At 34.4% G+C, this 14,258-nt stretch overlaps 1 protein-coding gene across 2 annotated transcripts in view; it reads left to right on the top strand.

Moving 5' to 3' along the window:
* The first annotated feature begins 8,144 nt into the window (after positions 1 to 8,144).
* The window catches only part of pde1ca (phosphodiesterase 1C, calmodulin-dependent a), a 71,945-nt gene continuing 65,831 nt past the window's right edge, over positions 8,145 to 14,258 (top strand). Inside the window, exon 1 of one of the 2 annotated variants that reach the window (XM_051881927.1) lies at positions 8,145 to 8,493. In XM_051881927.1, coding sequence (XP_051737887.1) covers positions 8,409 to 8,493 — 85 coding nt within the window. In that variant the 5' untranslated portion in view covers positions 8,145 to 8,408. The remainder of the gene's footprint in view (positions 8,494 to 14,258) is intronic. The other variant, XM_051881924.1, reaches the window with a different exon arrangement.

The raw sequence follows: 14,258 nt of genomic DNA, 5'->3' as shown, positions 1-14,258 counted from the left end.
TGGTGCTCAGTCCAGTCAAAGACTATAGAATAACACAAGACGCGTCACTCTTATTGTTTTGAATGGGAGAAAGTGCAACGCGCAATATGGCGGAATAAGTCCCGCCTTCTAAATAAGAGCCAGTCGCCGATTGGTAAAATCATCGCGTCACTGCAGCGGACGTTAGAAGCTCCGGTTCCTGTAGAAACAGTCAGATACGCGCCTCCGAAATGAGATGCAAGAGACTGCGCATTTAGGATTGCGCATGCGCATTAGCTCGATCCAGCCTGAAAAATACAGTTTTTTGTCATGATTCGAGTGTTTAGAAACAAAATTTATGAGACAGTTGTTGTCAGATTTCATTGGTGATTTCAAATATGAAATTTAATCGAAAGCTTGGCAAACAGCTTTGGAGAATTTGATGTTTCCCCATTAAAAGAGATATGAGCTGCACTTGCATGCCCGAGAGGCGTTTCAAAGATGGCCGCCGAGTGAAATGATTTGACTTGGATTTTGGTCCATACATTATACATTTTTTAAAAAACATTTTAATTGTGTTATTTATTAGAATTATTTGAATTATATATTACATTTATATTTAGTATTTTTATTTTAAAAACATGTAAACCTGGTTAAGAACCACGGCTCTAGAGGAGATTATGGCCTTTTTCTCAAGGAAAAGTTTTCCATTGAATCTCATTGCTTCATAAGAGAAACAGTTGAGATCTCATTGCTGATTTTTATTTCTTCCAGACTTCACAATCACCTCCCCAAATTTAACCAACCTCACAAGCTCTTACTGGGGTTCTAACAGCTGTAAATGTGCTAAATGTTTCATGCACATACAGTAGCATGTTGTGAAACCACAAAAGGCAGTTTTTTAACCTGTGAGCGCTGTTTGGTTGCCATGGAAACCTGTGAGCTGAGAGTCCTGGGTGGGGTTTTGTGGACTATGGTCTTTTCAGAATCAGATAAACCAAGCTTTTATCTTGCTACACCCACTCAGAGATGGAGAAGTTAACCTGCTTCATTCTGCTCTCAACGTCCTTGAGTTTTATATCTTTCTCTCTGGCATGCTGTCAATGTCAGTCTAGGCTGACCCTGGGTTTTTATTTCACTTGTTGCATTGTTTGAGTGAATTTGTGACTGGCCATGAACTGAGTAAGCAGTACTTCTGTAGAAAAACACCATTGCTTTCTATATAGCCGTTTAAGGTAGCCATCTGTTTTGGTATGATGATTGTTTGCCTTGAATATTATGAACAAATTTTGAAATCACCATATATAACCTTAAAAGCTAAAAATTCCGTCATCATTTACTCATCCAAATTTTGTTGCTGAAGGCTGGAATACACTATATGACTTTTGCCCATTTTTCTAGTCTGTACAAGTTGACACTACAGTTGCTGAAAGTCAGAGCCAGTCTGCAGATTTGAGTTGACAGATTTCACAGAAAGCCATGTAGTGTATGAACTACTGTGGAAAGGAAGATTTCCAGTAAAACGCAACTTATATTTTATATGTATTAAATAATTTAAATATTTGTGTGGAGCACTTTTGTGGTGTTCTTTTTTTGTGATTTTTGTAACTAAATTTATAGAAAAGTGTAGCATTAACATTCTGCTAAACTTTTTTGATTGTGTTCTGCTGAAAAAAAAAAAAGTCTTGCGGAGTGAGTAAATAATGATAGAATTTTTGGATAAACTAAACCTTTAAAGGAATAAATCACCCAAAAATGAAAATCATCCCATGATTTACTCACCCTCAAGCCATCTTTGATGTATATGACTTTCTTCTTTCAGATGAATACAATTGGAGGTATATTTAAAAATATCCTGGCTTATTTGTTTTGTTTAAATCGCGAGAGGCGTCTAAGCTTATGATACTCCTACATCTTGCATCATACATCACGTCACAGGTTACTGTTGTGGTGCAAGTCGGCTTGCGCAGTATGCGTACGGTCGTCTGCCGGAAGCTAGTTATTTTAGATCAAAAAGTTAAAAATGATATTGTATGCCCTCCAAAAGGTTCTCAGGTGCGTAAATCAAGAAAAGTTTGATCCACCAAAAAACCAAAACTATCCGCACACTGAAAGACATGCAGTTAGACCAAGGCAAGGGTCTATCACAAAAATTACTTTAACATGTGCAAAAAAGTGAAAAGTGTCTTAAAAACAGACCAAAGAGCAATGGGAATAACACAGCCAGATCGTGGGTCAGCATCGTTTACGGTCGGAAATACGACTGTATCTGATCGTGAAAAATGTGCAGAAAAGTGAAAAGTGTCTTAAAAACAGATGAAATTCTTGGACCGGCGCAAGACAGGCGAAACCATTTGCCAAGAATGTTTTCATTAATCAAGAACGAAAGTTGGAGGTTCGAAGATGATCAGATACCGTCGTAGTTCCAACCGTAAACGATGCCGACCCGCGATCCAGCGGCGTTATTCCCATTGTTTTTTGGTCTGTTTTTAAGACACTTTTTCACCTTGGTCTAATTGCGTGTCTTTCAGTGTGCAGACAATTTAGATTATAAAGTTATAAATATGGATATTTTTCTTACAAAAACCCATCGCTTCACTTGGGCGGACTTTATATAACACCCCGGAGCCGTATGGATTACTTTTACGGTGGATGGATGCACTTTTTTTTGTCTTTAAAATTTTCATTTTCATTTTTTTGTGAACTTTCCCTTTAATAATGACCGCACAATAACTGCATTCAACTATTTGTCTCTCTGTGACTCTTTTGAATTAAAGGTGTGGCTCAATTTTCACACGTGTGTGTGTGTAAATCTATATCTATAAATAGTGCAGGGGTGTAAACACACACATCAGGTGAAGAAGTGTGAGTTTTGTGAGGAAGAGAGAGAGAGAGCTAGATGCAGAATCATCACTCTCAGATTTTAATCTCAGCAGGTTTACAGCAGGTGTTTCTGGGTAATCACGCAGTACTTTGGTCTCTGTTTTCTCTGCAGGTGGGTGAGGGGGGATTTGGAAAACAGGTGCTCAAAAACACAGCTGAATGGGAATGGCCCACTGTGTGCGTGAGATCACATTGCAGTCATGTGGGAGTGTCGCACATACAACCATACAGCTTTTTAGCAGGTGCTATATGTTTTAATACAGCGTGAATGGGTCACCATCCCTGAAGAGCTCTATAGGATTGAACTAATATGACAGTTTAATTATCACCATGATCCAACACATGAACACAAGACACATGGCACAACCCCTTCACCTCTTCTTTACGAGAACATATATCTAGACAACATTCATTTTCACTTAAACTTGCTCATCTGATTTAGATCCGACATCTGCTGACACCGTACAGAATCCTAGTGAAAACAGATCACAGCAATAAGACTCAAATATAAAGGACACATATTTTAGTGGTTGCTAAGTGACACCAAAATCGGCTCCTAGCCTTCAGGTGAAATGGTCCACTCTCATACACCACGACAGAAATTTATTTATTAAGTTTTTATTTCACCTGTTGCGTTGGGGAACATGCTGTGGATGGAGACATTTTTGTGCATATTTTTGTTATTGTTGAACACCCCCCCCCCCCCACACACACACACACAAAATACCATGGAAACAACAGTTTCTGCCAAAATTGTTATTATTTTTTATTTTTATATAACTGTTATGCAGTAAATTCATATGGGATCTCTATCCGAAAGTGTTAGAAGCTTTTAGAATTTGTTATAATTTTAAATTTATTTATGACAGTGGCTAATAACTAATTTACTTGTTTACCAGATTTAATATCTGGATTGTACAATCAGATCTACAGTACCAAAAGCTACAGGGCTAATACTTGATCTCCAGATATTAGATGCATTTATGAAAGTAAATGTCCCTTGAGGATGTAATTCAAGACTTTAAATAGAGAAAAAGAAAGAATGGCTGATGCTTGAGTTTGTGTACGTGCTGTTTTCAGATCACGATGTCTAATCACTGAGTGAATTGAAGTGCCACAGGGTTGTAACATAACACCAGTGAATGGTTACATCACTCAAATGAGCTCAAAGTCCTGTTTAAAAGAGCCGCTTTGAAAGAGATGATAAGAAATGTATGCAACTGGATCAAATAAGTTTGCTTTTGGTACAATGTTAGATGTTGTCAGCAGTAAGTGGACTAGAAACATACTAGTACACAAATACAGACATTACTTCTTGGCTATTATTAGCACATACTAAATGCACCGTCCTGTTGAATACTTCATGTTGTTACTGTGGAGGAAACAAACATATAGTCACATTCAAATATCTGTACCATTAAAGGATTAGGTCACTTCAGAATTAAAATTTACTCACTACCATGTCATCCAAGATGTTTATGTCTTTCTTTCTTGAGTCAAAAAGAAATTAAGGTTTTTGAGGAAAACATTCCAGTATTTTTCTCCATATAGTGAACTTCAACAGGGACCAATGGGTTGAAGGTCCAATTTGTAGTTTCAATGCAGCTTCAAAAGGGCTCTACATGATTCCAGCCGAGGAAAAAGGGTCTTATCTAGCGAAACGATCGGTCATTTTCTAAAAAAAATATACTTTTTAACCACAAATGCTCATCTTGCACTAGCTCTGCGATGCATCATGCATTACATAATCACGTTGGAAAGGTCACGCGTGCCGTAGACGGAAATACCGATCCAGTGTCTACAATGCGAACGTGCAAAGACTAAGTCAAACGCCCTTTACAAAAAACGATGTCAGGTGATTTTGAAGTTGGAGGACAGAATGAGATTAAGTTTTTTGCCCTACCGCGGTACTTACGCCTACGTTACGCGCGTCCTTTCCAACATGATTACGTAATGCGTGGCGCATCGCAGAGCTAGTGCAAGATGAGCATTTGCGGTTAAAACGTTTTTTTTTTTTTGAAAATGACCGATTGTTTAGCTAGATAAGACCTTTATTCCTCGTTTGGGATTGTGTAGGGCCCTTTGAAGGTGCAGTGAAACTGCAGTTTTGACCTTCAGCCCGTTGGTAACTGTTGAAGTCCACTATATGGAGAAAAATCCTGGAATGTTTTCCTCAAAAACCTTAATTTCTTTTTAAATGAAGAAAGAAAGACATTAACATCTTGGATGACATGGGGGTGAGTAAATTATCAGGAAATTTTAATTCTGAAGTGAACTAATCCTTTAAACCAGGGGCCAGATTCACTAAACAGGGCAAATTAGCACGAGTGCGCAATTCCAAAAAAGTGCTGATGGGAGTGGAAAGTTTTGCATGTAATCTACTAGGGATGTGCCCGAAGCTGAATACCATATTCAAAAAGGAAATAACGTGTACTACGGAGCCCCTAAAGGGAAAACACATGAGATGGGAGGAAAAAATATATTTCTTTTTATATATATGCTTTCTCTCGCAATTATATAGTTGGGTAATTATAATGTAAATAATTTTGCCAGCATCAGGAAGCTGCTGTTAATATGCAGAGTATTGAAATCGCTTTTGAATGCGTGCACGCTTTTACTTTCACTTTCGAGATTCGCTGTGTGTGTACTAGGGAGTGTCAGCTACTTATTACACATTTCACAAGATTTGATATTTGTCAGTGACGCTTAGGAACTGCAAACCATTCACCATTAGCCATCTCTCCTTACTCTCTTTACGTGGTAAGTGAAATCTGTTGTACTACAAAGTAACAGGCTCCTGCTAGCAAACGACTAACCATGTCCCTTTCGGGGCGCCGTAGCGTAGACTGTGTTTTTTTTTTTTTCCCGTGCCTTTCCGAATACAGATTTAGTATTCGGGCACACCCCTATAATCTACTGACGACATGCAAATTAAAGAACACAGACGCAGCCGAATCATTTCCATAATTACCAACGCAATCTAACGAGCAGTGCAAATTAGCGTCTGGTTTAAGACATGCTTTTTTGGGATGTTAAATAATGGCGCAAATACCAGTAAATTGACTAGCGCAAACCTTAGTAAATCACCTTGCGAGATTCATTTAAAAATTCTACTCTCATAAATTTTGCGTCTGAAAGGGAAACTCCTACAAATGCAAGGTCAACCGCAAAAATAACTGTATCCACACCTTTTCAGTGCTAATTTTTCACTGCGCATCTTTAGTAAGGCAGTAGGGTTGGGAACTGAGAACCGGTTCTCATCCGGAAACGGTAGTGTTTTTTAAAAAGAACTGGAACTGTGCAAGATTTCTAAGTTTCGGTTCCGAAAACGGTTCTGGTGTGATGGGTGGGCGAAGTGCGTGGAGCTTATCCTTTAATAGAGACATCTCACATCATGAATATTATAGCAATGAATGCACTGAAAAGCCCTCGCGCTACTCATATACGTCAGATTACAATGCAGAGAGAGAGAGAGAGAGATTGAGAGAGAGGTGCCCAAAGCTGCACGATTAATCTTTAAAAGATCACATTCTCGATTTCATCACCCACATGATCTAATTCCTAAATGACAACGATTCGCCCGTGTATATTAAACATTTGAACAAAATCAAATCGCGACATTCAAATCTGCGTTCGCGCTGCAGTTGATCTAAAGAGAGTTGTCATGTGTAGATATAAACAGCTTCACAAACAATCTTTTCAAACACACAGTATCATTATTTCTGTGTGACAAATAGGCCTATTCCAATTATGGTATACAAAAGCTTATTCAGATAGAAACGCTGATGTTTGTGTATAATAAATTACCTTCTGAAAGTAACTGGACTTCAAATAACGACTGTATCGATTGCATTGTTACGCCACTAGGTGGCAACAAATTTACTGTTAAAAATGTGTCTATCACTGAATCATTCTTTCAGAAACAAGTCTTTATGAATCCAACTCACAAAAATATTGTTTCACCTGTCTGAATCTTACATGTGTGTTCAAGCATCTTATCTAATTTGAGGTAACACGTTACAATAAGGTTCATTTATGAACAAACCATGAGTGATGCATTTGTTACTGTATTTGTTAATCTTTGTTAATGTTAGTTAATAAAAATACAGCCGTTCATAGTTTGTTCATGTTACTTCACAGTGCATTAACTAATGTTAACAAATACAACTCTTGATTTTAATAATGTATTAGTAAATGTTGAAATTAACATTAACAAAGATTAATAAATGCTGTAGAAATGCAGTTCATTATTAGTTCATGTTAATGTAGTTAACTTATGTTAACTAATGAACCTTATTGTAAAGTGTTAGCGAATTTGTTGAGATTAACAGTCATTTTACAAGAATAATAAACACAAAAAGGACTGTTTGAGTCGAGTATTGTGCATTTTTCCCTAACTACTATTTTTTATTAGTTGTTTAATTATTTTAATGGAACTGGAACCAGAATCGTTAGGCAGAACCGGAACCGGAACCGGAAAATTTCTCACGATTCCCAACCCTAGACAGCAGTCAAAAGAGTGGCGCAAGCTGTGAGTAAATCTGGCCCCAAATGTGTTATTATTTAGGTAGTATAAATATGTTAACAATTTTACAAACTAATTTTGCTCTGCAAAATAGCTCTGCTAACATAGTAGTTGGTCAGAAAGAGAAAACTGACCGTAGAAGACAGTTTACAGTAATGCCCGCTATAGTGCCTGCTTATGCTGCACTATAATTTGCATTCTTGCTTTCAAAACACAATGACGGGTGAAACTGAGCTTCCAAGAATTGTCTAAGATGTTTACATCTGAAACATTTTTCATAATATCTTCATTTGTGTTCCACAGAAGAAAAAAGTTATTGGAACGACATGAGGGTAAAAGATGACAAATTTTTCATAAACGAAAAAGAGTGGCTCCTGTATGGATTCTGAGTGTATATTTGTTTAGTTTTGACACCACGGCCTTCTATAACCTTCCTTTAATCTCATCCAGCCAGCAGTTCTGACAGAGTGTTTTGTTTAAACATCATAAAAAGGTTGCCCTTTTGCAATGGCACATGACACACGTTCACTTGTACACACACACACACCCACATGTACAGTAACCACACAGGTTTGAAGAAGGCACACGAAAGCGTCCAAGAATAAACATCAGTGTGTATCACTGTCTCAGATCAGTGAATGCATATATGCTTAGTGCTCAAGTAAATGGACGAGTGAGTGTGACAGTGAATGAGAGAGAGAGAGAGAGAGAGCCTGTAATCAAGCACAGTTTAGCAGTGGGAAGGGTCACAGTGTGAGCGAGAGGGAGAGAGAGAGCGAGAGAGAAACATCTCCCATCTGTGTGTTTATTCTCTTTACAGTGTAAGAAAGGCAGGCAACAGAGAAACAGACCTGTATGATGAGCTCAAGAGGGATTTTTACAGATGGGATGTGGTCCCTGCAGGAGATGCCAACCCTGTGACTTCCTTTCTAATGATCCTCTCTGATCTTTGACGTCCCTGCTCAGAGCACGCTTTCCCACCTGAGGAGTCTGTTTCCAGAGTTTCTCTCCCCTCGCAGACGGACGGAGTCAACTGGAGAAGATGTCAGAGCTAAGCTCCAAAAAACAAGGATTTAAAAAATGCCGGAGTGCCACTTTCAGCATTGATGGCTTCAGCTTCACTATTGGTAAGAACAGTTGATCAGGTACTGTGTGTGTGGGTGGATGTGTGTGTGTGTGTGTGTTTGATGACCAGCACTGATTTTTTTCTGTGTGAGCGAGTGTGGGGCTGCTGCAAGTGCCTTTGGGCTTTTAAAACCATAAATTAGCCCGTTTGTTTTGAGAGAACTCTTTTTTTAGGTCGACATCAAACAGATGTAAGTCTCAACAGAACATGAAGGTTAACTTTGCATTGTTTATGTTTAAGGGTCCCCGAGTAAAAAAAAAAAAAACCAACAAATATGGATAATGTACTGGCAGAAAATTACCAGGACCTTATCCAGTAATTTTACGGACATTTCCGTTAATCCTAAAACACAATGCAATGAAGTTCAAAATTCAAAATACAGGTAAAAAAAATCTGTAAAAAAATAAATAAATACGGAAAATTCTGTCAAATTAATACTGTATATTGTGCCCTATTTTTACAGATTTTTTTTTATTATTATTTATAATATATTTTTATTATGATATTATTAACAACAAGAATACCACTACTATATGTATATATATATATATATATATATATATATATATATATATATATATAAAAAATTATATAAGTATAATAGAATAATCATAACAATTATTTTTTATAATTATATATAATATATAAATAATAATGACAGTTATTTAAGTTGTTTATTTTATTAATTATGTTAATAATAATAATATTAATAATAGTAATATTAATAATAATACAAATTAATACAGTACATTGTGCCCTATTTTTATGGATTTTTTTAGAGTATAAATGAATAATAAAAATCAGTCAATCAATCAATAACATAATAATTATTATAATAATAATTGTTATTAATATGAATAATGATACTAATTACTTAATATTATTCTTAATAATAATATATAAAAATTAAATTAAAAATAGTAATGATTATTATTATTATTAATTCATGATAACATTTTTTTTATTATTCTAAATTCTTTCTTAATAATAATTATAATAAAATAGTAAAAATATTAAATTCTTAATAATAATAATAATAATAATAATAATAGTAATAATAATATTAATTATGAACAAGAATCATCTTTATCATTTTAATTATGATCAAGAAACATCATTATCATTTTTAATTTATTATTTTAATTTATTTATTTATAATTATTGTTGTTATTTTAAATTCTTTTAATATCAAGTATGTGTAGAAATATATTATTAATGCTTTGTTTTTACCAAAAAGTAGTTTTTCAGAATAATGACAGTCATCCAGTATAGTAATGTTGTGTCTGATTTGAGTCAGTTTGAGCGAAAACAGATTATTTATTTTTTAGGGTCTCTTAAACTGCAAATATTTTTAAAGGGAGAATGTTTGAAGCGTGTTAACAAGTTTAAGTAACATCAAGTCAATATAATATGTCAATATTTAGTGTGTTTTGAGCTATTAAAAGGGGTCTCTCATGGTGTATCTCAGACATGAGGTTTAACTAGTCACAATGTATGCATCCTCTAAATTTTGGTGTGTTTACATATGTGAAGGTTTTAGAAAAGGCTTTGGAGATGTTTCAAGAAAACACTCTTAACACATGCACAAGGGTTTGGTAAATTGGTTCAAGTTTGCTTTCCTTGCATGCAAATTCCCTGTCTTCTGTTCTGTCATAGTAACATGAAAGCAACAAAGTGATTGTCTCTTACAATCAGTCTCTCTGGGTGTCTCTGAGTCGCCTGAGTACAATTAGATTACATAAGAAACAACTTTTTTTTTTTTTTTTGGCACAAAATGAGTCACAATGCTCTGTGTTGTCCAAAAAGCCTGAATTCGTTTAGTGCCCTGTCAGATGGCGAGGGACACGATATTAGGACGTTGATTTTTCTGACAGGGTTGGCTGATTTAGGCACAGAACAAAGAGCTTGAACAGTAAAGTGACATGACAGTTGTTGTGGCAGAACATTGGATGGTGGTAATTATACTCCTAAAAGGTCAAGGGCTTATATAACAGACCACAATCAGGAGATGAAGAAGTGGAGAAACCACAGTGGTGCACAAATCGAAGGAATCAGGTAAAAAAAACATGGTCATGTGATCACCTTTTGTGACTTCTAACCTGTCAGATTAATTCTGTTTGATGAGATGAATTCTCACGGGAACCTGTGTTTATCATTAAAGCAAAGCCCACACAAACAGTCACGCTTTTAAATCGCACTGGGCTGTTGATAAGAGTTTTCTCCTCTGGATCTCCCATGCTGCCTTTGCTATTACTGTCTCCATAGTCACCAGTGGAGGCAGGATGTGATGTCACGACCTAGTGATTCTTGCCTCTGCCTGACAAACAACCTCAACCCAATCCTTCCCCATTGAGCTGCCTGTATATTTGTGTGTGTGTGGGCAGGATGCCCAATGGGGCCTCATTAAAGCACCTGTTGAGGAGTCAATAAGGCTGTCAGGTGCAGAGCCCGTTTGGAGACCCCAAATCTGTATGTTATTGATGGTAATAATAATTATAGTATTAATAATAATTATAGAAATTATTATTTATATTATATTTTTATTATTATATTATTAACAACAACAACAATACTACAACTAATTATTATTATTATTATTATTTAATTATAAAAAAAATTATCATTTATATTATATTTATATTTTATAATAATATTAACAACAACAACAACAACACTATTGATTATGATTAAGATTATGATTCTTTGTATAATTATATTATATAATATATTTATATATATAATTATACAAGAATTAATAGAATAATCATAATAATTATTATTTATAATTATAAAAAATATATACATAATAATTAAAGTTATTTAAGTTATTTATTTTTTATTAATGATGTTAATTATTATTATTATTAAAAATATTATTTATATAATATTTTTATTATGATGTTATTACAAAAACAACAATACTAATAAATATTATAATAAACCATAATATTATTATTATTATTATTATTTAAAATAATTATTATATATTATTTAGTATAATTTATAATTATATATATAATTATACAGGTAATAATAGAATAAACAATTATTATCATTTGTTATTATAAATAATATATAAATAATAAATAAATTTTTTATTTAATTTATATTGACAATAAAAAGTAAAGAACAATAATATATATGACAATAATATATATATATATATATATATATATATATATATATATATACACACACACACACACACTGTAAAAAAGAATTATTGGTTTAACTTAGAAAAGTAAGTTATCTGGTTGCCTTAAAATTTTGAGTTCATTGAAATTACAAATTTGAGTTAATGTTTAATCAACAGAAACTCAAAATATTATGTTTATATATATATATATATATATATATATATATATATACACACTGTACACACACACACACGCACACATGAAGACTCGTAGATATGGAGATCCAGCGGATTAAATGGAAAAAGGGGTCTTTACTGGTTACCTGGCAGGGGAGGTGTGGGTGATAGCGTGCACCCCTCGCTGGAGGCCTTTCTGTCGTCAGCACATTAGAGGAGTCGTGTGAGCTGCCCAGGGGGAATCATTATCGTTAATGAAGAGTCCTTCCTCTTCTCTTGAGTACTGACTCGTTGGACACTCAGCAGCCTGACAAACTCACTGTGCTAAAGGCTTCTCTCTGATTTCTCTCTCATTACCTCCGTGCCCCCCGTGGACCGGCAGTCCCCACTTAACAACCTCACGTCTCCCTCTCTCTGTCGTTTTTCATGTAAGGGCTCTTTCTTTCAGCCCTTTTATTCACCTGTGTGGTTCTCAGTGTTTCATTATTTTTAGTCCCTTAAATGACTATTTTTGTTTAACTTTTTCAGAAATCCCCCATCGTTAACTAAAACTAAAGCTATTAAAGCATTTTTGTAAATTCAGTAAATTTTATATGAAATAAAATTAAATATAAATATAAGATGAAAAATGAAAATTAGAAATATTGCATTGGGTTGAAGCACTAAAACTAGTAACTGTAAATAAATACAAACTAAAACTTAAATAAAAATAAAATAAACATATGGTAATATTTAAAAAATAATAAAAATAGTGCCTAACAAAGAATTAAACTAAAGTTAAAATTAAAACTTAAAGTATAAAAATGAAAGCTAGTTCAAAATATTAATTAATAGTATATAAATAATACTAAAATAACTGTAGCAACGTGATTGATGTCTGATTTATTTTTAGTTCATTTCAAATAAAATTAATTCTATGGAATTAATTCTATTACAGATAACATTTATATTATATTTTTTCATTTATTTTATCTTATATTAGTTACATTTCATGTATTTCAAATACATTTGTAAAGGGATTAAACTAGCCTATATAAATACTATTATGATGGTACCAACAGAAAAGCTGAAACTAAATTAAGATCCTTTTTTACTTTATGCATGTTTGCATATGTTTATTTTATTTTGTGTGTATAACGCCTGGCCTTGTTGATTTGAATCTTTTGGTTGTTCTGAATCTGAGTGACTCACAAGTGCTTCGCGAATTGGTTTAAATGAATCATTAAAAACAACGATTCGCTCACGATTCAGACGCCACTAATCCGCAGGTTCAGTCCTCTTAGCTGCTAAGTTGAAATGTTTCTGGATGCCTGTGACCTTCTAATGTGTTATTAGTTTTTCAAAAACCTCTTGTGGATTCAGTAAACAGTGCTTTCAGCGGTCAATTGTTAATAATGTAATTAGTTCAGCGCAGTATCGTTAGGTGGCCTGCAAGAGGAGCTGTCCGTTCAGTTTTTACAGCAGTACACTTCCTCTGTGTAAACAACACAGCTGCGTGTTGCGACTTTGACCTCATGCGGTTTCTTCTACTCATCCATCCTGAGGCAATTTTATTGCTCAGAATCATGAAAGCCACAGCAGATTTTAACAGAGAACTTTTTTTCCAGCAGAAATGCTTAATGTAAACACAGAAAAACCCCATTTCTGATGTCCCCTCAGCAGCCGACAGCGTTTAAACCATAGCAGGATTAACGTCTGAGAATATAAGAGGACTGTAGTATTTTCAATGTCACACACACATTGATCTGTGACCTTGAATTCTTCTTGACTATATATCACCATTTCTTGCCTACAAAACAGCACAAAACTTACTTTTTTCTCTCTTCTGTTCTGTCCAGAGGACAGTCATGTTCCATGTAAGTATCTATCAACTGTTTTCAGATGTTTATTCTAAAATGAGAGGTATGTCACAGTTGTATAAATTTTAAGTGGATGGCATAGCTAGCTAATTTGTGCTTTAATGAGGAATTTTGCTTCTATTTTACTGCATTATATCTTAGGAGACTTCAAAATTTAAGTTTGAAAATCTCATTTACTTGACTCATTCTCATCTGCTTTTCTCACTACGGGGCAAATGCCAAACTCCTAAAAATATTCCACTTTTGTATTGAGTAAATGAAAACGTCTACTATATCATTATCAAATTACCATATGGTTAGCATATTCATGAATTATAGGCAAATAACACTGTGAGTGAAGTGATTTATGCTTCATTTGTAGGCATGTTGCAATATGTATCAGGTAAACAACATAAACAAACAACAACATTGATTTTCAGATGAAACAGAAAAGTCATTTTTCTACTTTCACGACTTTTTCCGTAAACTCTGTGAGTGTGTTTGTGGTGTCTGAGTGCAAACTTGAAATTTGTGGTGAGGAAAAACGATTTCTGATGAGTCATGATTGTTGAAGAAAGGTCTACATCACTCATCTGTCTGTGTTTTGTTCTTTTT

Source organism: Ctenopharyngodon idella, chromosome 23, assembly GCF_019924925.1.
Source record: "Ctenopharyngodon idella isolate HZGC_01 chromosome 23, HZGC01, whole genome shotgun sequence".
Lineage (NCBI taxonomy): Eukaryota > Metazoa > Chordata > Actinopteri > Cypriniformes > Xenocyprididae > Ctenopharyngodon > Ctenopharyngodon idella.
The sequence above is the reverse complement of the archived record's forward strand: the minus strand, read 5'-3'. Positions and strand labels throughout refer to the sequence as shown.